The sequence below is a fragment of the Marmota flaviventris genome, chromosome 17 (assembly GCF_047511675.1).
Source record: "Marmota flaviventris isolate mMarFla1 chromosome 17, mMarFla1.hap1, whole genome shotgun sequence".
In the NCBI taxonomy this organism is placed as follows: domain Eukaryota; kingdom Metazoa; phylum Chordata; class Mammalia; order Rodentia; family Sciuridae; genus Marmota; species Marmota flaviventris.
This window is the reverse complement of record NC_092514.1, coordinates 77,127,522-77,149,419: the sequence shown is the minus strand read 5'-3', so window position 1 is coordinate 77,149,419 and position 21,898 is coordinate 77,127,522. Positions and strand designations below refer to the sequence as shown.

The window sequence follows — 21,898 nt, the reverse complement described above, 5'->3', positions numbered from 1 at the left end:
CGGCGGCGGCGGCGAACCCGAGAACCAATGATCAGCCCGCAGGCGAGGCCTATCCAATGGGAGCGGGGCGGAGGCGGGCCCGGCGCCGTCCGGTGCGGAGCCGCGGTTGCCTGGCGCAAGGTCTGGATGTGTCTGCTGCTGGGGGCCGCGGGCGTCGGGAAGACGCTGCTGGTGAAACGCCTGCAGAATATCCTTCCGCGCCGTGGGGGTGGGCGGGGGCTTCGCGTAGCCCGGAGCCGGGACTCCGCCCTGCGCCGCGACTCCGCCCTGCGCCGCCCTCTCCTTGACCACACGCACAGCTGAGCTCCCGCGACTGTAAGGGCGACCTGGGGGAGCCCCCGCCGACGCTGCCCACGGTAGGTGTCGGCCGCCGCAGGAGTCACCTTTGCGACTGACGAAGCCCACCGGCCCCGCAGAGTGAAGCCGCGGTCGGTGTTGGCGACAGCCTTCGGGATTCCCCACTCGACGAGCGGAGCCTGTCGGGGCCCTCCTTGGGGCGGGCACGTTTCCTCCCCCCTCCGGAGGGACCACTGTCGCCATCGCCACCTGCGCGGACCCCCCTTGTGGGCTCTGGGTCCTCAGAAGTGCCTTCTCCCAGTTTGGTGGCTGGCTCTGCCTCGAGCCTGCGGGTAACGCTGGCGCACTGCTATCGGGGTTTCACGCAGGACGGCGCCTGCATTACTGTGTGTGATGGTTTTTCCTACAGGTGGGTACCAACCTTACTGACATCGTGGCCCAGAGAAAGATTACCATCCGGGAGCTTGGGGGGTGCATGGGCCCCATCTGGTCCAGTTACTACGGAAACTGCCATTCATTGCTGGTGGGTCAGCATGCTTTAAACTTCTTTAGAGCCCTCCGGTCCCTGACCCCACTTGGCATGGAATAGGATTTGGGTTCTTAGGCGGCTGTGCTAGTCAAGGAAGCAGGGCACCAATCTTCTCTCTGGTGTTTGTGCCCCAAAACTGACATTAGAGCACAGGATGGGCTTGCTGAGGCCGAGTCTATTCTCTTTTCTGTCCCTGGCTGTGTTCTACATTTACATCTGATTTCTACACTTCTCTGGTTGGTCCCATCCTGACAAGGCCTGTGCTCTAAATTCCAGGATAGGGAACTGATGACCCCATCAATACAGATTTCCATGTAGACAAAACCAGAAATGAATGACATCCAGTTATCTGTCTTACAGCTCATTTTCCTCTGCTTCTGCCTATTCCCAAAGCCCTCTGTTTAAAAGCCACTGTGGTGGATGGGATGTGGCACAGTGGTAGAGCACTTGCCTAGTACAGTTGAGGCCCTGGGACCAATCCCCAGTACTGGGGAGAAAAGTGGTGGTGCGCTATGTATGCCTGTAATTCCCAGATGAGGAGGTGTGGCCACAAATGTCTTCAAAGCAGGGTGTGACTGATGCTTTTCTTCTTCCCCAGTTCATGATGGATGCTTCCAACCCCACCCAACTCTCTGCATCCTGTGTACAGCTCTTGGGTCTCCTTTCTTCAGAACAACTTGCAGAAGCATCAGTCCTGATACTCTTCAATAAGATGTACGGGTTTACTTGCTGAGAGGGAACATGGTGCGGGTCCCATGGAGGAGCTGCCTTAGTGCATGTTTGTTGGTGAAGAGGTGCACCTGGGGGACAGGCAGGTTTTTGGCAGCCATCATTCTAACAAGGCAATTCTTTAACTACAGCGACCTTCCCTGTTACATGACCATTGAGGAGATTAAGTCATTAATCAGGCTCCCAGACATCATTGCTTGTGCCAAGCAGAACATTACCACGTTGGAAATCAGCGCCCGGAAAGGCACTGGGTTGGCCAAGGTGTTGCACTGGCTCCAGGATGAGCACCGAAGCAGCCGGTGACCACAGGGTGGAGAATTGTGACGGAGGCAGAGGATGGCATTGTTGGGCCTCCGCTGGAATGTTCTTATGGGTTCAACAAGGAGCCTCGCACGATAGGGCTCTGTGTGGAGCTGCAGCAGTGGGTCAGCTGAGGCACACGAAACTAGAAGCTCTTGACGACTGGAAGAAAAGACTGTGTCCACGGCTGGGAGAAGAGGACTGCCCTGCTGCTGTCCTGGATGGTGCTGTGAGACATTTTCCTGCCACCAGGAAATCTGCTTGCCCCAGGGTATTTGGACTGCATAGTGCCACTGAGACCTAGACTCTTGTCTGCAGTAGAAGCTCCAGGCTTCTAGTTTCTCACCCCCGACCGTGTCCCTTAAGACCTCACGGCATGGTGGATGAAGTGAGCCCAAGTCAGAAACGAGCTTGGTTCACTTGTTCAGCAAGTGGCTATTGCTCTGAGGTGCCCAGAGCATGCATAGGTTCTTTCCTATGCAGGAGGCAAGGAGGGGATGGAGGCCTGTCACCTCAGCCAAGCCAGCTTGTGGGAGAATGCTTACTCTGCTGATTGGTGTGTCCGTGTGTTCTGAGGCTTCTTAAAACAAATGACTTCCAACTGGGGGAGCTTAAGCCATAGAAATTTGTTCTCACGGTTCCGAGGCCACAAGTCCAAAGTAAAGGTGTCAACTGGGTTGGTTCCTTCTGAAGTGCTGAGGGCAGTGTCCATTCCTTTCCTCTTTTCTCTAGTACTGCTGCAGTCCTTGGCCTTCTGTGGGTTGGTTGTGGACTCCCCCTCTGTCTTCCTCTCCTGGGTCAGTGTTCTCTCTTCTTTACGATGTCTGTAATTGGAAATCTGGGATGATACATAAGCCACCTGCAAAGAACCTTTTTCCAAATAAGGTCATGTTTGCTTGTTCTGGGTCTATGGCCTGGCCATACCTTTGGGGTCCACCACTCTACCTACAATAATTGAATAAAACTCATTCTGAGTGAGGTTGTGAGTTTTATAAAAAATGGCTCTGTCTGCTAATTCTTCAAGCCCCTGTAGCCACAGAAGGAACCCAGGGACCTGCTGTCTCCTCCTTGGTAAAGCCATGGGAACAGATGGGGGCCTCAGCCTCTGCACAATTCCAGTTGTTCACTCTGTTGGAGAGAGATCATTATTCAAATGAAGGGCTATGAGCCAGGTATGGTAATCTCAGTGACTCAGAAGGCAGAGGCAAGAGGATCACAAATTTGAGACCAACCTCACAACTTGGTGAGATCTGGTCCTTAAAGTATTCAGGGCCATACTTTGGGTTTTCATGCTGTGGGCCATGATGGCAGGTCCTGGCAGAAGATAGCTACATTTTCATCTGCCATGTGACACTTCCCAGAGGACCTCACCATACTGAGCTGGTGCCAGTATCGTGCCCTTAAAATCTCCAGTTTTATGAATGAACCTCTTCTTAAGTAGTCTGCCTGAGGTATTTCCTTATAGCATCAAAAACTAATGGAGTCCAAGTTGGGCTCTCAGAGGTCCCTCAGGTTCACAGGACTTAGGCAAAGCCTAGTTAAAATCACCAAGTATTAGAGGAATCTCTTCAAAGTGAAATTTGTCCATTCTTTAGCCGAGGGTGTGAGGATCCCCGATGTGGTGGGAGCACTAGTGGTGAGTTCTGGCCTCCCCCAGGCAGCCCCTGTAGCCAGAGGCCCCTCAGTCCTTCCAGACCCTCACGGTACCAACCCATAGCTCTCACTTAGGCTCAACATGGGTTTTGCAGCAGCATTTCAGAAATAGGCTGGGGCCAGGAGGTCGGCCAAGGAGCTCATGAATAGTCCCCACAGGACCTGTGTGCTCTGACAGCTAATGGTCTAGCATAGGGGGACTGTCGCCTTGGCCAGTAATCAACCAGCCCACCTGTTGGTAGAGGGCAGTGAAACTGCGGCCACTCTACATCCCCCCACCAGTATAAGAATCTTCTGAGCAGATGAGCGTGGCCTGAGTTGTGAGGTTTCACTGAAAAGAAGTAGGGCTTTTGCCTCATTTCTGCCATAGAGCATGAGAATGTGGGCCAGAGAGGCCAGGTTGCTACCTGTTACTCAGATGGGTGGTGTGAAGCCTCCAGGTCACCAAGCTTGAAGCTCCTGCTTCATATCTTGCTCACGTTGTCATATCATCTTAAATGCTTCTTTAAATGTGTGGTGATGCACGCCTGCAGTCCCAGCTACTTGGGAGGGTGAGGTAGGGGATAGCAGGTTTGAGGCCAGCCTGGGCAACTTAGCAAAGCCCTATGTCAGAATTCTCAAAAGGGCTGAGGGTGTATCTCTGGTGCAGCACCATTGGTTTTAATCTGTAGTCCCTTAAGTCAGAGGATGCTCCTTTGGCTGGGCAGGAGGGCCATCGCTGAAGAGCTCCTCAGGCAGAAGAGGCGTCCTGTGTTTCAGCAGCCTGTGCTCCTGGCTAGTGCTGAGTTTCAGGCTGGCCAAGTGTGGGGTGCCACTCCAAATGCACGCCAAATTAAGTCCATGGGGATCGGAAAGATCACAGCAGTCTGGCGGGGTAGTGCCACGACTGGGGATTCGGTCTTTTCCCTGGCTCAGATAATAAAGTGTGGCCCTGGGAGTGGCCCTGGGAGTAGGCGGCACCCAGAGGGGTTGAGCTACACTCACCCTTGGAATCCTAGCCCTTGCCTCATTTGAATGGCTTCTTCCCAATAAAAGGGTTCAGTAAGTGCTCGTTCTACTTGCTCTGGCACACTCTCGCTCTCCCCCGCCCCTGCCCCTGCTCTCTCTGTCTTTCCACGGACCCCTAAGGTCAGAGGAGCTGTCACAGGACCCAAAGAAAAAGGTATTTCTGTCTCTGTGGTTATGTGGTGCAGCCCAGTTCCCCTGAGTGTGCAGTTGTGAAACGCCACAGCAGAGCCCCACTCCACAGGGCCTAGCACTGCAGCAGTCATTGTTAGGGTCAGAATTGATTTCGTGGGTGCTGTAGCAGAGCCAGGGCAGGTTACTTAGAGGCATTGCCAGCTTGGAAGGAGCCTGTACTCCCCACTCTCCTGCTTTTTCCTGTCAAAGGGCAACAATGCAGGCGCTGAGGCCACAGTTCATCATCATGGTGGGTCGGAGGTGTGTCCTTGAAACCTGATGGAGGTGCTGGTTGCTCTCTATTAAGAATGAGCCACCCAGGGCTGGGGATGTGGCTCAAGTGGTAGCGGGCTCGCCTGGCATGCATGTGGCGCTGGGTTCGACCCTCAGCACCACATACCAATAAAGATGTGTCCGCCGAAAACTAAAAAATAAATAATAAAAAATTCTCTCTCTCTAAAAAAGAAATGAGCCACCCACTGTTTAGCTCACAGAGGGTGACAGTGAACTGCTGAATGTGGGGGGTCCCACCAGGTCCTTTGAGGGGCCCATTGTAGCTTTGTGGGCCTCGGCCCCAGGTGTGTGCCAGCACCTCCTCCAGAGCTGGCTAAAGAGATTACTGCCTACCCTCCTGTGCACGCAAAGCCTCCAGGAAGCAGGCAGGCGTGGTGGCACGTCCCCTTAACCCCAGCTGTTGTGGAGGCTAGACAGGATGATTGCAGCCCTAGAGTTCCAGACCACTTGGAACAACAAAGCAGGTTTCTGTCTCAAAAACATAAAGGAAAAATGACTGGCCCCACCCCCAGAACTTGTCACTCGGGGACTGGGATGTGCCCACGTGTGAGCAATTTCTAGCCAGTTCCCCACAGCTGCTGCTCCTACTGGCTCTGCACTCCTGGCAGCCCCTGTTTTGCTTTTTCCTGCCACTGCTTTGGCTGGCCAGTACCTCTTGGACCTGCCAAGTCCCACTGGCCTCCTACAATCACTCCGGGTCCAGCTCTGAAGCCCCACCCTCCACCTTTTCCTTAACTTGAGACCTCCCAGGCAGGCACGCCCTCATCTCCACTCAAAGGCCAGTGTGAGAAGCCCAGGTGAGCCAGGGCTTCAGGCCTCAGTGCTGACAAGTAGCGTGTGACGGGGAACCTTCCTTTCCTACCTCTCACAGATTCCTGGGGATGGTACTACAGAGCAGAAGAGACTCAGGGCGTGGGGACCAAACCTGGACTTGTGGGTCAGGCTGCTTTTGGCAGTGAACTTCCTTCTCCCACCCAGCACATACCCCTGCCCTGGGGATTGAGCCCCAGCCCAGCCCTTTTACAAAAACATTAAGACAGGGCTGGGGATATAGCTCAGTTGATAGAATGCTTGCCTCACATGCACAAGGCCCTGGGTTCAATCCCCAGCACCACAGACACAGAAATCAAATCAAATCAAAACAAAACGAAAAAACCATTAAGACAGGGTCTTGGGGCTGGGGTTGTGGCTTAGTGGTAGAGTGCTTGCCTAGCATGTGTGAAGCACTAGGTTTGAGCCTCAACACCACATAAAAAATAAATAAAATTAAGATAGTGTGTCCATCTACAACTAAAAAAAAAACAAAACAAAACAAAAAAAAAACCACCACAGGGTCTGGCTAAGTTGCCAAGGCTGGCCTCAAACTTGTATCCTCCTGCCATGGTGTCAAACTGATACATGCTCCTCTACAGACCTTGGAAATGAAAGAGGTGTCTGTGAACAGTGGCCAGATTTACAAAACCATTAGCTCCCAAAGTTGTTCACTGGGGTGTCCTGTGAGGTGGGTGAGGATGGAGAGGGTTCACCCTAGCTGTTCTCCATAGGAAGGGTTCTTGCCCTGGGGCTTGAGGGTCTCTGGACTCAAGCTGTTCTGGGTCCAGGCACCTCGAGTGTCACAGCAGTGCACATTCCAATGGCTCAAGCTGCCCCCCAACCATTGAGGACCGCACCACAAAGGACAGCTGTGGGTCCTCAGTACTCAGCACAGGACGGCATGATTGCTGGACGCAGCATTGACTTCAAGACATTTCTGACAGAATTGACTGCTGGAGGAAATCAGTGTGGAGAAAACAGCCCCACGTGAGTTTTTAAACAGGGTACTGAACCAAATTCAGGTTTTCCCTTCACACAGAGAGACCAACCCAACCTGTGGGAGTAGGTGGCCTCAGAAGCTCCTCTCTGACCTTCACCTCTTCAGTGGAACATCTGCCCTGGACTGAGGTATGTCCAGCCCTCGCTCCCCAGAGATGCTGGGAGAGAAGGGCAAGCTGGAAAAGGAAGGTGGTGAGATGAGCTCCCTGGGCTGTGCAGTCTGAGCCGTGCTTCCTGGACGACCACGGCCGCCCCTCTGGTGTCTGCTTTTGTCCCCTACCCAGGCTTTGCACACATTTAGTTCAGGGGACTCCTCTCTGCCAGGGTTAAGGACAGGAATTCAGACTTGGCTGCATCTGGCCGTGGCTGGGAGGCCCCACACAGCCCCTCCACAGGCACGGGAACAGAAGTGCGCCTCTTGGATGCCAGGAGGGAGGGGCCAGCAGAGAGGAGGGTTCAAGCATCACCTAAGACCCAGAACCAGAACAGCTGTGATTTTGTCCTGTACTAGAGGAAGCCCCAAAGGGGACTGCCCCAAAGCCTCCCAAGATGGCACTGGTTGAGAAGCCAAAGCAGCACTGAACACCAGGGTGATCTGTCCAAAGCACATTTGGGAGAACTCAGTGCTGCAGCTCATCCTGGAGATAGCAAGAAAAGGAGTCCTCTGCCTGTGTCTGCAGCCAGGGGAGGTTCAAGGTGCTCCAACTTTCAGCAAGGACACAGCGAGGGGCTGGGAGACCCCATGCGTACCCTGCATTTCCCACTCCCTCCAGACCCTGGATTTCCACGTGGACACCGTGGGGCAACCAACAAGCCAGTACAAACAGCCCCAAGGGATGCTGCACAGGGCACGGTGGCACACCTGTGATCCCAGAGACTCGGGAACTCAGGCAGGAGGATCTCAAGTTCAGGGCTGGCTTGGGCAACGGAGACCATGTCTTAAAATAAAACTTTTCTTTTTTTTTTTTAAAGGCCTGGGGATACAGCTCAGTGGGTAGAGAATCCCTAGGTTCAATCCCAGTACCGTCCCCCAAAAGTGGCAATGCCACCACCAGGCTGCCAGCAGGAGTACTCAGGCAAAGACCAGGCCCCAGGGCTGATACAGGCAAGCAGTGCCAACTGCTGCACAGAAAGCAAGGAGAGCAGAAAATCCGCCAGACACCGGGCAGAGAGCCAGCCCCCAGACAGCCTGGCCCAGCCTGGCCCAGGTGTGGGGAGCAAGATTCTGTTAAGGTCTCTGAGAGGAAGGCCTAAGGAAGCAGAGAGGAGATAGAGTGCCTAATCCAAGACAGTGGCTACAGAGGGCCCATCACATACATAGGTCACACCGCTTCCCGTAGACTCGGAAGCCTGTGTCTTCAACAGGACTGTGCCTGGCACTAGCGTCCTGATGCAAACTAGGAAATCCGGTGGCAAACAGTCTGACTTGTGCTTCTCTGGACCCCAGGCCATCAGTGCTGCCAGATGTGCCTCCAAACAGAGCCACCCACTCCTAATCACCCTTACATGGTATGGGGACACCAGTGAGTTGTCACAAGGTGGCAAAACCACTCAAGAAGGCAATAGCCCAATTTCCAAGAAAATAAAACTTTAATACAAATAAACTTCATTCTGGAAAATGCAAGCCGGGGAAGGGCAACACATAACCAAACCACTTCTCAAGTTCTCCTTGGCCAACACAGTCTCTGCTGAGCTCTCCGGACCACTTCTCCAGGGGCAGACAGGGAGGTGTGCAGCTGGGAAGACTGCTCACTTCCCAGCAGGGTGCCACAAGGTGCTAGGAAGGAACCCAGGGCCTCACATATGCTAGGCAAGCACTCTGTCTCTGAGCCACACCCTCAGTCCAGACTTGGGTTTTAAGTCTCTCCCAATACACACCATCTGTAGCTGACAGCAGGTGTTCCCTCCTTGGATGCCAGCAGGAGATTCAAACCTGGCAAGATCCTGCTCCACATGGGAGTTCTCACCAGTCCTGCTCTCTAATCAGAGTCTGGGCCCTCTCTCGAGGCCAACCCCATTTCCCAAAGACCTATTATGTGGCTCAGAAACCTGCTCCCACTCTCCTGGCACATGGACAGTCATCTGTCTCCAAACCATAGCTGAGCTGGGGCTCCCCCGCCTCTGTGAGGAGCATTAAGTGGGCTGGGGTCCTGATCCCTACAGACGCTGTAAGGTGGTCTAGGCGCTGCCCGTCAGCCCTGCCCCAGGGTCTGCCTGCTACTTGCTCAGGCTGGCCCCTGCCTGTGTTGTGCTGATGAATCCACCAGAGCCTCTTAAACTCTGAGCTGACCTGAATCAGCAGTTTCAATGAGTAACAGGTGTTTAGAGGCAGGTCATGGGATTGGGCCCACGCTTAAGAGGCCCTGGGTCATCTCAGTCTGGACTCTTGTATTTCAGAATGAAGCTAGGCTCAGGAGCACAATGAGACCTGGCTCACTGGCTGGGTCTCAACCAGGTATCAGCACCAAACTAGGGGTCAATCCTGTGATCACCCCACTGGTGGTCAATACCGAAAGGACAGTCCTTAGGGGGAAGAACAAGAAAAGACCTAGAGACTCTCCTGCAAGGCCAGCCGGCGTGCAGGCCTGTCCAGAGAAATCCGTCTGTGTGGCCTGCCTCTGCCTAGGTGCAGCACCCGCAAGGCAGCTTTCAGGGTTCACATAGGCTCTGGATCTCTCCATCATGGCTGTGCCCCAAGTGTCCTCTGGGTGTGGCTAGGCAGCTTTGGAGGCAATGTGCTCTGCTTTTGCTGCTGCTGCTTCAGAGCTCTGTAGGCCTGCACAGCCCGATCCCGCTCCTCCTGCATGATTCGTTGCCGGGCCAGCGAGATGGTCAGGGGCTGGGACACATTGCTGGGGATCAAAAGCTTCCTCAGCATCAGTGACTTCTGGCAAGGCTGAGGAAGAGAAGGAAGGCTGAGGTGCAGGCTCAGGAGATGGCAAAGGCCACACCTGGTCCAACAGCTCCAAACCCGGTGTAGAGTCCTGAATGAGGCCCCCCATCAGCCAGCACCCACAGGTCCTGGCTCTCATTCCCGGGAAGCCCTCAGGGAAATCCAGCAACTCCTCCTCTCCGAGTACCTGGTCCCCCATACCTGGTCTCTGGTTTCACTCCTCCTGGGCTTGGCGGTCAGCTCTGGGGGCTGCAAGACGACCTCTCCAAACTTTACCGTATCTGGAGAAGCAGAGTGGACAAAGGCCTGCTGCCCACACAACCACCACAGCCTTTGTGCGCTGCCCTATCCTACAGGCCAGGACACAGAACATGGGCTTGTTCACTGGCCCGCTCCCTGGCTGTGAACCCCGCAGGAGAGCATGGGCCCACCAAGAGGGCTGGTGCAAAGAGCAGGCCCAGGCTCAGCCCTGTTGGGAGCACCGTGGACATGGCCACTTGGGAAGCAATACCTTGCAGCAGCTCCTGCTCCAGCCTATCTGCTGCCCTTGCCTCCTTCTTCTGCCGGGCTTTGTCCAGTCGTCGTCTCTGGAAACTGGGAAGAAAGCAGGATGCTGCAGAGTTCCTAACCTCTCAGTCCGCCTGAGAATACAGAGGGCACCCTGTCCTTGAGGGGGGTGCCTGGTGGCAGAGGTGAGACCTAACCCCAGATGGCCACTCCTCGCCTCCAATCCACAGTCACCACCAGAGCCTGTTTTGCACCCACCAGGCCTCTCAGGGATTTCAACAGTGGTTCTCAGCCACAAGGAATCTTGACCATGTCTGCAGACATTATGGATTGTCATATTGTTTGGGGCTGGGGGCAGGGACACTGCTGAACACCCTACAATGCATAGGACAGCAGCTCTGAAGAGAACCATGCTGCCCTGAGCGTCAGCTATGCTGTTAGGTCCAAAAGACAGGAAAGTGGCAACACCAGACAAAGCACCTCATCGTGACCCTGAATTTACGGCTTCAGAACAGTTGTGTAGATCACTGAAGCTTCAGGCTATATCTGGGCTGTTTCTGTGATATAATTTTTTTTTAGCTAAAGTGACTACAAGAATCATGAGAATTCAGAAGCAGAAAAACTCTACAAAACCAGAAACAATCTAACTACCCTTTGTAGCTTTTGGAGAAGAATCAAAAAGATGTGACTTGCTGGATATGGTGGTGCACGCCCGGCTACAGTCCCAGCTACTCAGAAGGCGAGGCAGGAGGAGCCCTTGGGCTCACAAGTTTAAGACCAGCCAAAAACAAAGGTGGTCCTCCTCGTACCAGCAAAGAGGGAAAACAGGCAGCTGCAGAAATATTTTCTTAACTTCAACAAAAGCTGGAGTTGGTTCATCTGGAAAAGCTATGGTGACACCTCTCAAAGACACTTGTCTGCTCACAGCAGGCAGGCATGGGGTGGGGGAGCTGGCCCTGGATCTAGCCTGGCTATTGGACCCCTCTGATGCTTTTTCAGAGAAAGGTAAAGATAAAGCAAAGATCTTAGAGTCCAGAGTCCTCTCCCCCAGGTTAAGAAATTGCTATGACCAGGGCTTTAACTCCTGCAATCATGGTCAGGTGGGCAGGGGCTGACCTTGGCAATGAAGCGCTGTCACTGCAGAACAATTGTTGGAACCCATAGCCCCGCCTCCCTGGTGCCTCCAGGTGACCCTGACCCCACCATCCCTCAACTCACGATTTCTTCCGATCAGACTTCTCCTTCTTGGAAGCCACCTGCACTTCTGGATGACGGCTGGCCTGATTCTTACTGAGGAACATCACATGCTGGGCCTCCTGCTCCATGCGCTGGATATAAGCCCCATCAGACTCCCCCTTCCTCTGCTTGAACTTGGGGACAACAATGTCTGGTTCCGTTCCCCTTGCTTCCTTCTCTAAAGTCCTCCTGAAGGCCACCTGAGCTGAGGACAAAGGGAGACACCAGAGGAGCATGGCATGAGGGTCAGGAGGCCCAGGCTCACTTCATCTTCCAAGGTCACAGGAAGGGAAAACAGCCAGAAGACCTAAAATGCCCAGCTTGGCCATCCCTAGGTCCTAAATGCAACCCCATAGCCTGCTGGTACAGGTCAGACCCCACCACAGCACAGGTGAAGAAAGTCAGAGACAACTTCTACATCCACTCAAAGCTGTCTGGTTGAAGGAACTACCCTGAAACAAGTCCAGGAGAGCTATGTGCAGGGATGCAGAGACATACATACAATCCTTTGTAAATGAGTGTGGGCCATAAAATGTACAGCATGAAGGCAAAGATGTGTGGATAGATGGATATATGTTTCCAGGGGTTATACAGAAAATGAACAGTGGTTCCCTTCAAGGGGAGCCAAGGCCACACTTCACTCAAACCTCTTGCAGAGCTGTTTGACTTTACTGTGTGGTGTGAGTGTGCATATATATTATGTGCATAACAAGAAACTTGTACGTGAATATTTGCTTTCACAGCACAGGGTCTTACACATGCTCAGCAAATGTGCTATTAGTAACCTATAATACCAGCTTTAATTTATAAATTTATGCTTGTTTGTTGTGTGGTGCTGGGGATAAAACCCAGGGCCTTGTAATGTAATTGCATTGTTCTACCACTGAACTATATCTTAAATATATCCCCAGCCCTATTCCCTATTTTTTTTTTTTTTTAAAGACACATTTTGCTGTGTTGCTTGGGGTAGCTTCAAATCCATGATCCTTCTGTCTCAGCTTCCCGAATAGCTGGGATTACAGGTGTATACATTTGGCCTGAGTTTACATATTAAAAATAATCTAACAGCTAGGTGCAGTGTGCACACCTGTAATCCCAGCTACTGAAGAGGCTAAGGTAGAAGGATCACAAATTCAAGGCCTGCCTTGGTGACTTAGCAATATCATGTCTCAAACAAAATACAAAAAAGACTGGGGACATAGCTCAGTGGTAAGGTGCTTGCCTAGAATATGCAAGGTCCTGGATCAATGTAGTGCAGCACAGTTCAAAATGTGCCATCCTGGGCTGGGGATGTAGCTCAATGGTGGAGCACTTGCCTACCATGAGACCCTGGGGTGGTTCCCAGCACTACAAAAGCAACTGTCATCCTCCATTTGGGCCAGTATTTCCTCTACCTGCCCCCCTTTCCTAACTTTTTATTTGACCATCCTGTGGTGAAAAGTCCAAAGTTTACATACAAATTCTAAAACAGCACTACGTAAAATCAGTCCTGTGTCTGGGAAAACAAATGTGTATATACATAAGATACAGCCGGGCTCCTGTGCATTCCTGTAATCCCAGCTGCTGGAGAGCCTGAGACAGGAGGACCCCGAGTTTAAAGTCAGCCTCAGCAACTTAGCAAGGCCCTAAGCAACTGAGCGAGAACCTGTCTGTATATAAAATACAAAAAGGACTGGGAATGTGGCTCAGTGGTTGAGTGTCCCTGATTTCAACTCCCAGTACCAAAGAAAAGAAAGAAAATCTCACCGGTTATTGCAGCTTAAAACTCTGATAGATCTCCATCACTTTTAGGAAGAAAAATATCAACACTCCCTCCATGGCTCTTTGAGGTTCCCTGAACCCGTCCCGGATCCTCTCAAGCTTCTTCTGGAGCCACACTACCACCAACACAGCTTTGGTTCCCGCAACACTGGCCTTTGCTCGGTCCTCCTGCCCAGGCCCTGCGCCCAGAGCACTGCGTCTGGGTGAATTTCCTGACTGCAAGGCTCACACCTAAGCTTGTGGCCACCCAGCAGGGGCCTGTACATACCCTCCTTTCTCCTCTTCTTGCTGCTGAGAGGGTTCTTCATCTCCTGTCGGCTCCTCATAATCTCTCGGAGCCGGAAAGGGATTTCCTGTTCATCCTGGTTCTTGGGCTTGCAATTTACCACCTTCTCTCCTTTGCTGGGAAGGAGAATCCGGGGGTGAGACCCGCACCAAGAGCAGCCTAAGCAGAATCAAAGAAAGGGAGGCCGGGCCTGTGGAAGGAGTGGCCCGGCCACCGGGAGAGAGCCCACGCTCCCACCCCCGCCGAGGCTGTCGGGTGCGGAAGGCGCTGCGAGGGCCGGGAAGGCCCACAGCCGGCCTCGGAGCGGGAACGAGGCCCGTGCCAAGCCAGGCACTCACGCCCACTCATCCGACCGACGTTCTCGGAGCCGAGCCCAGCCGGCACCAACGACCCCGGACCGGCCGCCAGGGGGCGCGCGTGAAAGCTCGCTGACTGGGTCCCCTCCCGCGACTCGGCACCCACCCACGCTGCCCCGGCCGCAAGGCCGAGCGCTGCTGCTGCTGCCCGCGCCGCCGCGTCTGCGGCCGCCCTCGACCGCCAAACCTCGCCGACCCCGCTAAAGCCGCGGCTCGGCGTTCAGCTCCCTCCATCGCCGCTCCTGGCACTTAACCAGTGAAGCCACTTCCGCTCTCCTTACAGCCCCGCCTCACGAGCACCTCTTCCGCTTCCTGCGCGCAATCCCACGCTCATTGGAGCGGCGCGGCTTCCTGGTGGGCTGGGATTGGCCCGCGCGGCCGCCGCTCACGTCTCAGCCCGGCCGCCGCAATGCTGCTTTGGAGCGTAGCGCCCGGAGGTCGCTCCCTGAGCGTCACCGTCCGCCGCTGGGCAAGTACCGGCGGGCGGGCGGGCAAATGGGGCCGAGGACTCTGGCGGGGGCCGGCCGCGGAGCCCCCCCGCCCCGGTCTGGAGAGGCCGGTTAGCCGTCCCGCGCGTCTGCTGAGCGCCCGCTGTTTGGAGCCCTCTGGGTCCTGGGGCTTGGCGGCGAGGGGGAGCTGAGGCGCCTCGCAGGAGGAGCTAGTAAACGGGTGTAGACTGCCCACGTAGAGTGCCAGGCAGTGACCTGGGCCTCGGGAGGAGACCGACCGAGGGCTGGGGCGGTGGAGCGGGGAGGCCGCCCGCGGGGCCCTGAGGACAGGATGACCGAGAGCCTTGCTTCTCGGGTGGCAGAAACCGGCACGAGACTGATCAGGACGTTCTATCAGGAGGGGCACGGCACACCGGTTGAAGGAGGAGAGGCATCCGTGTGGCCAGGAGCTTGGGGTCTCCCCATTCCAGTCCAGGACTTCTCAGCTAGTGGTCTGAGCTGGGGTCACCACCCCTCCCCTGCCCTGTCTACTGGAGTGCACACCCGGTGCGGAGCTCTGAGCTCAGTCCTCACACCAACCATTCTGTCTGGCTTAGGTATGGGAAAACTGAGTCTAGAAAGGTGAAATAATTTGTCTGAGGTCATGCAGAAAGTGGGGAAGTTAAGAAGGACATGGAGCCAGGAAAGTGACAGGAAAGCTGAAAGCCCCCCAGACCTGGGGACAGGGAGGCCTTACCAGCTTCCTGCACAGTCATGCTTATCTGCATCCACAGGGTGTGGGCTGCATCCTTCACAGGCGCCATGCCCGAGTGGGAGCCAGTGATGGCCACAGAAAGCTGGAGACCGGCCTTGTGGAGGGGGGCTCCCAAGCATGTGCAGAAGACACCAAACAGCCCAAGACCTCCCTACTCCTTGGGGGCCCCTCAGGACCCCCATACTCTCTGCCACCTGAACTCCAGCTTCCCACAAACTGCTGCATGAGTGGCTGCCCCAACTGCGTGTGGGTAGAGTATGCAGAGGCCCTGCTGCGGCATTACCAGGATGGTGGCGAGCGGGCCCTGGCTGCCCTGGAGGAGCACGTGGCCGATGAGAACCTCAAGGCCTTCCTCAGGATGGAAATCCAGCTCCGCACTCGAAGCGGGGACTGAGCCAGCCTGGCCAAGACACCCTTACCCTGGACAGAGGCCAGTCCATCCGCTTCTGCCTAGGAAGCAGCAGTGATTGTTGTTCACACCTCCTGTCTGGGTTTGATGTATCTGACGGGCTCAGGAGGAACTCTTTTATTGACTTTATCTGAGAATAAATAAAATCTCTCTAGTGGTTGAACAAGAGACTTTTGTATTTTTCCTAAGGCCTACATTGCCTTCTCAAAGAAAGCAGGTGCAATCAGGTGTGTTGGTGCACACCTGTAATCACAGCCACTTGGGAGGCTGAGGCAGGAGCATCAAAAGTTCAAGACAGCAAGGGCAATTTAGCAAGGTCCTGTCTCAAAAGAAAAAACAAAGAGTTGGGGTTTTGGCCCAGTGGTGAGTATCCTGGGATTGTCCCAGTACTGCAAACAGAAGAAGAAAGCACTGTGTGTGTGTTGGTACTGCACCTCTGCCAAGCAACACAGGCCTTCCAGCATGCAGGGGTAAGATAAGACCCCATCAATTTGAGTGCCCAAGTGACAGGCTCCCTCAGAGTTCCAGCATCCCCCAAGTCCTGCTAAAGGCCAACTCTGGTTAACACTCCAAGTGCAGCAGCAGAAGGGCCACTTGGGCTTGTGAGGGACTGTGATCAAATCCTTGCAGGCAGCCCATCCCTCCATCCACTCTTAGTCCCCTGCTGGGTCCTACCAGGTAGAGACTGTGGACACCCACAGGAGCCTGATCTCTGCTTGGAACTAGTCCTTCCAAATCCACTAGGTTGAGGCTGCCAAAGTAGTTGGGAGGCCTGGGGCATTAGTTCCAATGCCAGCTGCCTGGCACCAGCCTGGTTCTTAGCCACAATCCTAGCCATTGGACTTTGGCCCAGTATAGGGGTTGATCTTGGGGTCCTAACTGACCATTTCCCTCCCCATTCCATAGAACTTTCCCCACCCCAACCTCTCCCACCAGCAGTTCCAATTTCCATGTTGCCAGTGGCCAGGTTAGAACTGGGCTTGAGTGTCTATGCTTATCATTTAGGGAAAGCTGGGATTATACAGTAGCTGCACGGAAGTCTTTTCCATATCCCAGCTTCATATAGGAATCTGTGGCAATAGGACTGTGAGGCCACAAGGTGGGGTGCCTCACTAAAGGGTGATTAGACACTGTGGGTTCAGGCTATTGTCTTGAACAGCTGATGCACACCATCCAAAAGCACTGAGTCCTTGCTGGACTCGAGAAACATGAGTGCAACAACTATTAGATCCTAAACTTGGCAAATATGTGGTCTAACCCAGACCTTATATGGAATGAGAAATGGCCCAGAAAAAGAAACAAGTTGCCCAGAAACAGGGCAGTGCTGTGGGATTTGGTGGCCCTACAGTAGTGCACAACATAGAGGGGGTTTGTCTCCAAAATAGAGACAAAAGAAGTCTTCTGCTGGGCACAGTGGCCCATTCCTGTAATCCCAGCCACTCAGGAAGCTGAGGCAGGAGAATGGCAAGTTCAGCCTGGACAACTTGGCAAGACCCTGTTTCAAAATAAAAAAAACAAAGGCTGGGGTTGTGGCTCAGTGGTAGAGCACTTGCCTACCATGCATGAGGCACTGGGTTTGATCCCCGGCTCCACATACAAATAAACAAAGGTATTGTGTCCATCTACAACTAAAAAAATATTTAAAAAAAAAAAATAAGGCTTGAGATATAGCTCAGTAGTAAAGCACTTGACTGGCACAAGGCCCTGGGTTGGATACCAAGTACAAAAAAAAAAAAAAAAGTCTTTGGAGGGGGAAATGGCATGGTGGTGCTTGCCTATAGTCGCCTCTACTCAGGAGGCTGAAAAAATAATGACTGAGATGTAGTAGCACATATATATGTATATATCTATTGAATGATGAGGTCTTTTTTTATTTTTCACTGTGCACACATGTAAGTAGGAGTACATACATCCTACCCTGCAGGTTATACAAAACCAGCCTCATTCTGGAATTACAGTGGCAGTCTAGTCAGACCACACAGTGAGACATCCCCAAAGAGAAGTCACTGGCCTTGCCCCTCACAGTGAGGCCAGACCTCTCCTGGAGAATTTGCTGACTATCACACTGGCTCCAACATTGTCTTCATTTTTCGGTCTACAGGTACCTACCTGCTGGGCATCTGTGAAGTGCCTAGCACTGGACTGGCCCCCAGGACTAGTAGAAATCCACCTGGCCTGCTCCACTCCAGTGTGGAAGACAAAAGTTAACAAAAACCATCCAAATAAGCACAAGATGTGTGAGGAAGGACAGTTCTAGCCAAAACAGGCATCTGGTCCAGCTTGAGGGGCTGCCCTGAGAAGTGACCCTGGGCACAGAGATGCAGAGGCCCAGAAAGAAGCACCAGGGGAAGGGGAGAGGCACAGGAACTGCATCACCCAGGAGTAGGGCAGTGATCCTGGGTCAAGAGGCAGGAGTAAAGGGTAAGACCAAAGAAGTGGAGACAGGCCAGGTCAGGCCACATAGGCATTGGGGGCCTGAAGGCAGGTTCTTCAGAGATTGTGGCCTGAGCCAGAGCCAGAGCCATCTGTAAGACAGGCCGGTGGCGTTTGGAGGTGGAGTCTCACCCACGGGCTACTCAGGACCACATTTCGCCTCCTGGTCTCTGGCCATCTTTTAGGCCCTTAACTGCTCCTAAGTGCCTCTGTCCGCCCCTGGTATCCTTGGCGGGATCTCTTTCTCGGGGCTCCAGGCTCATTAGTGGGTGTCAGAGAGAGGAGTCTTAATCCGATCAAAGGCAGCAGGATAAGTGGCTGGACCAGCGCCCTGCTGAGCCAGGTTCAGCCCTGGCACCTGTGGCTCCCTGAGGCCTGACCGGCACCTGGTGAGTACTGACACACCCAGCTGCTTTTCCTGGCAATCGGGCATCTGCCCATCTGCCCTGGGGTCGGGAGAGGTGATGGGCCTTCACCCGCATGGCTGAGGTCTGTGTCTTCAGGAGTCATCCCCCTTTCCCCTGGTCCTTCAGAGAGGACACCCACCAATGTCAAATGGTGGTGCCAGTGTTCCTGAGTCCAGTGATGGTCTGGGAGCTGCAGTTCCCATGTGACCAACCAGCTGGCTGGCACCAACCACAGCCTAAGCTGCCTGGGGCCACTCAGACAGCATTGCCATGGGAACAGCATTTGATAGTTGGAGATCCCTTTGGGCCCAGAGCTGCCCATGGCCTGGGCTGGCGAAGTGGACTGACTGGGCCTGTGCTGTCTGGAAAGTGAGGGATGGGTACCACCAAGGTCACGCAACCAGAATCACCAGGCTTCTGAGCCCTGGTTTCTCCCAGGCTGGTGCTGGCCCCAGGGACAAGGCCTCGTGGAGGGAAAGTAGGTCCCCTGGGATTGGGTGGACCCTGTCATGCCCTCACAGCAAGGCCATGGTCAGTCTTAGCCCTAGAGCTCCAGAAAGCAGCCAGCAGTAGCCCAAGGCTTCAGTCAGGTACCCCAACCCAAAAGATGGGGGAGCAGGAAAGGGGACCCCATAAGGTAGTCCCTGGGGCACCTGGGGTCATGGGCAGTGTCCTCTGTCTGTGCAACGTGCACAGCCTCAGCTCCTCTGGCCCTGTGTGGGGCTTTGCAGTTCCCTGGGAGATTAGGAATTTCTCTCTGGTGCTAATAGGCTTAGAGAAAGCCAAGGTGCCCCTGGCCAAGGTCCCTGGGGCTTGGATAGCAGATCTGGGGAGGGGTATCATCAGCCTTCAAGGACATCGTTCATCAAGGCACAGCAGCAGAGGCCAGCTCAGCCACGCCAGAGCCAGGGCGACACTGAGCAGAGCAGGCCCCTAGCCAGTGGAAGTGGGCCAGCCTCACTGAGCTGGTGAGGCCTCGGCTTGTCCCTCCATGTAATAGAGCCAGGAGGCACAGGATCTGGTTCTGAGTTGGCCCCTTCTCCAAGGGAACCCCTGTCCTCCCATTTTGTGAGCCATTGTTTATCAGCTCCATGTCACAACCCCAAGGGCTGACAATAAACACAGAAAAAGCACACAAGTGACCATAGTCAGGCACGGGTTCGCATTGACAAATCAGGAATTTGGGCTTACATATGATGTAAAGAAATAAATCAGGGCCTGAGGCACAGAATGACTGTAGGGTAGAGGGCAGGGTAGGCCTTCCTGAGAGGGAACTGGAGCCCTTGAGGGCAGCCTGGGGCAATTTGTCAGGAAGGAAAGGCCAGCGGACAGTGTGGCCAGAGCAAAGGCTGGTGAGCCTAATCGGAAAGGCTTAGAAGAAGGGCTCATTTGAGTTGCATCCCAGTCCTAGCAGGAGCCCCCAGAAGGCCTTCAACAGAATGACATGGTTGGATTCAGTCACTGAGCAAAGGGGAGGGATGCAGGCCTCAAGTGTCTCTAGAGCCACCTGCAGAGACCAAGGCAGCAAGGGGTCCTGCCAGGAGGGGCCAGGAGGATGGTTTTGGCATGGACTGGTTGTGTGGGGCTGGATGAGCAAGACCAGCAACACCAGGGATACAGGGAGACAGCCTGAGTTATGTGTAGCAGTGGGGGCCTCTGGCAAGGCCAGTGGGAATATACCTGGGGGGTATACCTAAGTGGAGCTGAAGGTGTTCCCGGGGTGGGGCTGCTGTCCTGGGCACACCAAAGGATGGCAGGTAGGGCCGTCTCAACTTCTCTGTTCTGTGGGTTGTGACCCCAACAGAACAGGAGGGTTGACCAGAACCCCTGGCTGGTCTGATCTCAGCCTCATGAGGAGTCCAGTTCACTCTGAGGAAATCCAGAAGCCAAGGGTCACTGTCGTGTCTCTGCCAGCCTCGCCATGAACCTGGAGCCACCCAAGGCCGAGATCCGGCCACCCACGAGGGTGGTTGGAGGACCTGTTACCCCCAGGAAAGGACCACCCAAATTTAAGCAGCGGCAAACCAGGCAGTTTAAGAGCAAGCCACCCAAGAAGGGCATCCAAGGGTAAGCAGAGCTGGGGGGGGGTCTCAGAAAGCGGTCCCCCAGGCTGCCCAGGAAGGGGAGATAGGGGCTAGGGAGGGGCTCAGCCACCTCGTAACTGGGGACAGGCAGTTTCCAAGGCTCTGAGCAAGCCAGAAATTCAGCCACTGCCTCACCTCAGGGATGTGTGTGCACCCCACCGCCACACTCTCTATGCACACACAATCATGTCACATCCCACGTGCACACGGAGAAGTGCTGCTTTTCATTGTGCAAGGAAGACTGGCACTTAATGCAGGAAAGAGGTTTATTTGGCTCACGGTTCTGGAGGCTGAAAGTTTTCCTGGTAGAGTTGCTCCCTCAAATCAGCCTCCGGTAAGGTCCCCGGGGCTACATCATAGTATGGTGGATGCTGTCATGGCAACGCTGCCAGTGATAGGGACAGATCCCATGGTGAGATGGGACACCAGGCTCCTCTGTTCTGCAGAGTTATAGCCTATTAATCCCACTGACCTAATCCCCTTCCACTAGGCCCCTCTTAAAGACCTACCACCTCTCAATACCTAATTCTGGGGACCCAGCCCCCAGCGCCCAGCCTTTAAGCACAAGCCACATCCCAACCAGACCAGCACACTTGAACACACTGCCCTCTGCCCACCCAAAAGTCCTCATGCTATGCTCTTGCAAAGGCACACACCTGACCACTTGGCTCACTCCCTCTTTGCTGGGCCTCAGCCTGTGTTTGTGGAAGGGACCCCTCAGGCCTAGCGCAGCAGTGGGAGGTTGGGGAGGAGACCCACATCTCTGCCCACTGTGCTCCCAGCCTGGACCTGGTCTCCTGGGAGGGCTGGGTCCTGACCTCGGACCACTGTCCCTGACTGTTCTGTCCTTGCAGGTTTGGGGATGACATCCCTGGAATGGAAGGCCTGGGAACAGGTATCCCCATGGCTAGTGTTATGCTGAGGGGTTTCCCATGTCCCCCCAAGGCATGCCTGGGGCCCACAGCCCCAGCAACCCCAGCTTCCCCCAGCTTCTTACCTAGGGCACTGCCCCCCTGGCCTGCCTCTGTCTCTTCCCCTAACATCAAGCTTCAGTTCCCACTGAGTGGGGCTGTTCCCACGGGGGAGCACATTTACCAGGCGTGAGGATGAGAGATTCTTGCTGCCCCTCCCCCTCAGCTGTCCACGAGGGCATGTGGGAAAACAGGGTGGGGGATTCCTGGGCTATGGATCCTCTCTGACCACATGCTTCCTGCAGACATCACAGTCATCTGCCCCTGGGAGGCCTTCAACCATCTGGAGCTGCACGAACTGGCCCAGTACGGCATCATCTAGCCAGACCTTCTGGGGTCCTGGACTCTCTGCACGGCCTGCTGTGAGCCCTGCTCAGGATCCCTGCAGGGGCCCCCAGCACAGCAGGCACCTGACCTCCAGGCAGGGTGATCTTAGGCCCTGGATGCTAGTTGCCAGGAGCCCCCCTCCCCAGGACACCCTGCTGGCCCCCTGGAGACCCTTGCCCACCCCCAAGCCTTCACCTCCTCCTGACTGGAACAGAGAGAGAACCCACACGTG

At 54.6% G+C, this 21,898-nt stretch overlaps 4 protein-coding genes across 7 annotated transcripts; 3 read left to right on the top strand and 1 right to left on the bottom strand.

Annotated features, from left to right (window-relative positions):
* Window positions 1-15: 15 nt before the first annotated feature.
* On the top strand, window positions 16-2,854 carry Arl16 (ARF like GTPase 16). Of its 2 annotated transcripts, XM_071603020.1 has the most exons (5): window positions 17-188; window positions 299-356; window positions 707-820; window positions 1,425-1,540; window positions 1,687-2,854. In XM_071603020.1, exons 1-5 carry the CDS (start codon window positions 28-30, stop codon window positions 1,856-1,858), a joined length of 621 nt encoding a protein of 206 aa, XP_071459121.1. In that variant the 5' UTR covers window positions 17-27; the 3' UTR covers window positions 1,859-2,854. The 2 variants fall into 2 exon arrangements, with proteins under 2 accessions (XP_071459122.1, XP_071459121.1); XM_071603021.1 differs by lacking the exon at window positions 707-820 and having other exon boundaries at window positions 16-188.
* A 5,510-nt stretch (window positions 2,855-8,364) lies between these two features.
* Window positions 8,365-14,099, bottom strand: Ccdc137 (coiled-coil domain containing 137). 2 transcript variants are annotated; one of them, XM_027955565.3, is made up of 6 exons: window positions 13,939-14,099; window positions 13,459-13,592; window positions 11,412-11,634; window positions 10,198-10,280; window positions 9,888-9,967; window positions 8,365-9,689 (listed from the first exon to the last, which is right to left on the bottom strand). In XM_027955565.3, the coding sequence occupies exons 1-6, from the start codon at window positions 14,064-14,066 to the stop codon at window positions 9,474-9,476; spliced, it is 864 nt and encodes a 287-aa protein (XP_027811366.2). In that variant the 5' UTR covers window positions 14,067-14,099; the 3' UTR covers window positions 8,365-9,473. The 2 variants fall into 2 exon arrangements, 1 of the variants encoding a protein (XP_027811366.2); XR_003585409.2 differs by having other exon boundaries at window positions 9,671-9,689; window positions 9,888-10,036; window positions 10,198-10,327.
* Window positions 14,100-14,193: 94 nt separating this feature from the next.
* Oxld1 (oxidoreductase like domain containing 1) lies at window positions 14,194-15,612 on the top strand. 2 transcript variants are annotated; one of them, XM_027955530.2, is made up of 2 exons: window positions 14,194-14,301; window positions 15,055-15,612. In XM_027955530.2, the coding sequence occupies exons 1-2, from the start codon at window positions 14,242-14,244 to the stop codon at window positions 15,427-15,429; spliced, it is 435 nt and encodes a 144-aa protein (XP_027811331.1). In that variant the 5' UTR covers window positions 14,194-14,241; the 3' UTR covers window positions 15,430-15,612. The 2 variants fall into 2 exon arrangements, 1 of the variants encoding a protein (XP_027811331.1); XR_003585401.2 differs by lacking the exon at window positions 14,194-14,301 and adding an exon at window positions 14,308-14,877 and having other exon boundaries at window positions 15,055-15,144.
* A 4,593-nt stretch (window positions 15,613-20,205) lies between these two features.
* Window positions 20,206-21,661, top strand: Pde6g (phosphodiesterase 6G). The gene is made up of 3 exons (XM_027955456.1): window positions 20,206-20,351; window positions 21,223-21,263; window positions 21,585-21,661. The coding sequence occupies exons 1-3, from the start codon at window positions 20,206-20,208 to the stop codon at window positions 21,659-21,661; spliced, it is 264 nt and encodes an 87-aa protein (XP_027811257.1).
* The last annotated feature ends 237 nt before the right edge of the window (window positions 21,662-21,898 follow it).

Coding starts and splice junctions, on each gene's coding strand:
- Oxld1 (XM_027955530.2), top strand. CDS start 14,242: ATGCTGCTTTGGAGCGTAGCGCCCGGAGGTCGCTCCCTGAGCGTCACC. Junction 14,302..15,054: donor GCGTCACCGTCCGCCGCTGG/GCAAGTACCGGC, acceptor CTGCATCCACAG/GGTGTGGGCTGCATCCTTCA.
- Ccdc137 (XM_027955565.3), bottom strand. CDS start 14,066: ATGGAGGGAGCTGAACGCCGAGCCGCGGCTTTAGCGGGGTCGGCGAGG. Junction 13,593..13,938: donor TTGCGGCCGGGGCAGCGTGG/GTGGGTGCCGAG, acceptor TCTCCTTCCCAG/CAAAGGAGAGAAGGTGGTAA. Junction 9,690..9,887: donor GGAGTGAAACCAGAGACCAG/GTATGGGGGACC, acceptor TCTCTTCCTCAG/CCTTGCCAGAAGTCACTGAT.
- Pde6g (XM_027955456.1), top strand. CDS start 20,206: ATGAACCTGGAGCCACCCAAGGCCGAGATCCGGCCACCCACGAGGGTG. Junction 20,352..21,222: donor CCCAAGAAGGGCATCCAAGG/GTAAGCAGAGCT, acceptor CTGTCCTTGCAG/GTTTGGGGATGACATCCCTG. Junction 21,264..21,584: donor AATGGAAGGCCTGGGAACAG/GTATCCCCATGG, acceptor TGCTTCCTGCAG/ACATCACAGTCATCTGCCCC.
- Arl16 (XM_071603020.1), top strand. CDS start 28: ATGATCAGCCCGCAGGCGAGGCCTATCCAATGGGAGCGGGGCGGAGGC. Junction 357..706: donor CCCCGCCGACGCTGCCCACG/GTAGGTGTCGGC, acceptor TTTTTCCTACAG/GTGGGTACCAACCTTACTGA. Junction 821..1,424: donor GAAACTGCCATTCATTGCTG/GTGGGTCAGCAT, acceptor CTTCTTCCCCAG/TTCATGATGGATGCTTCCAA.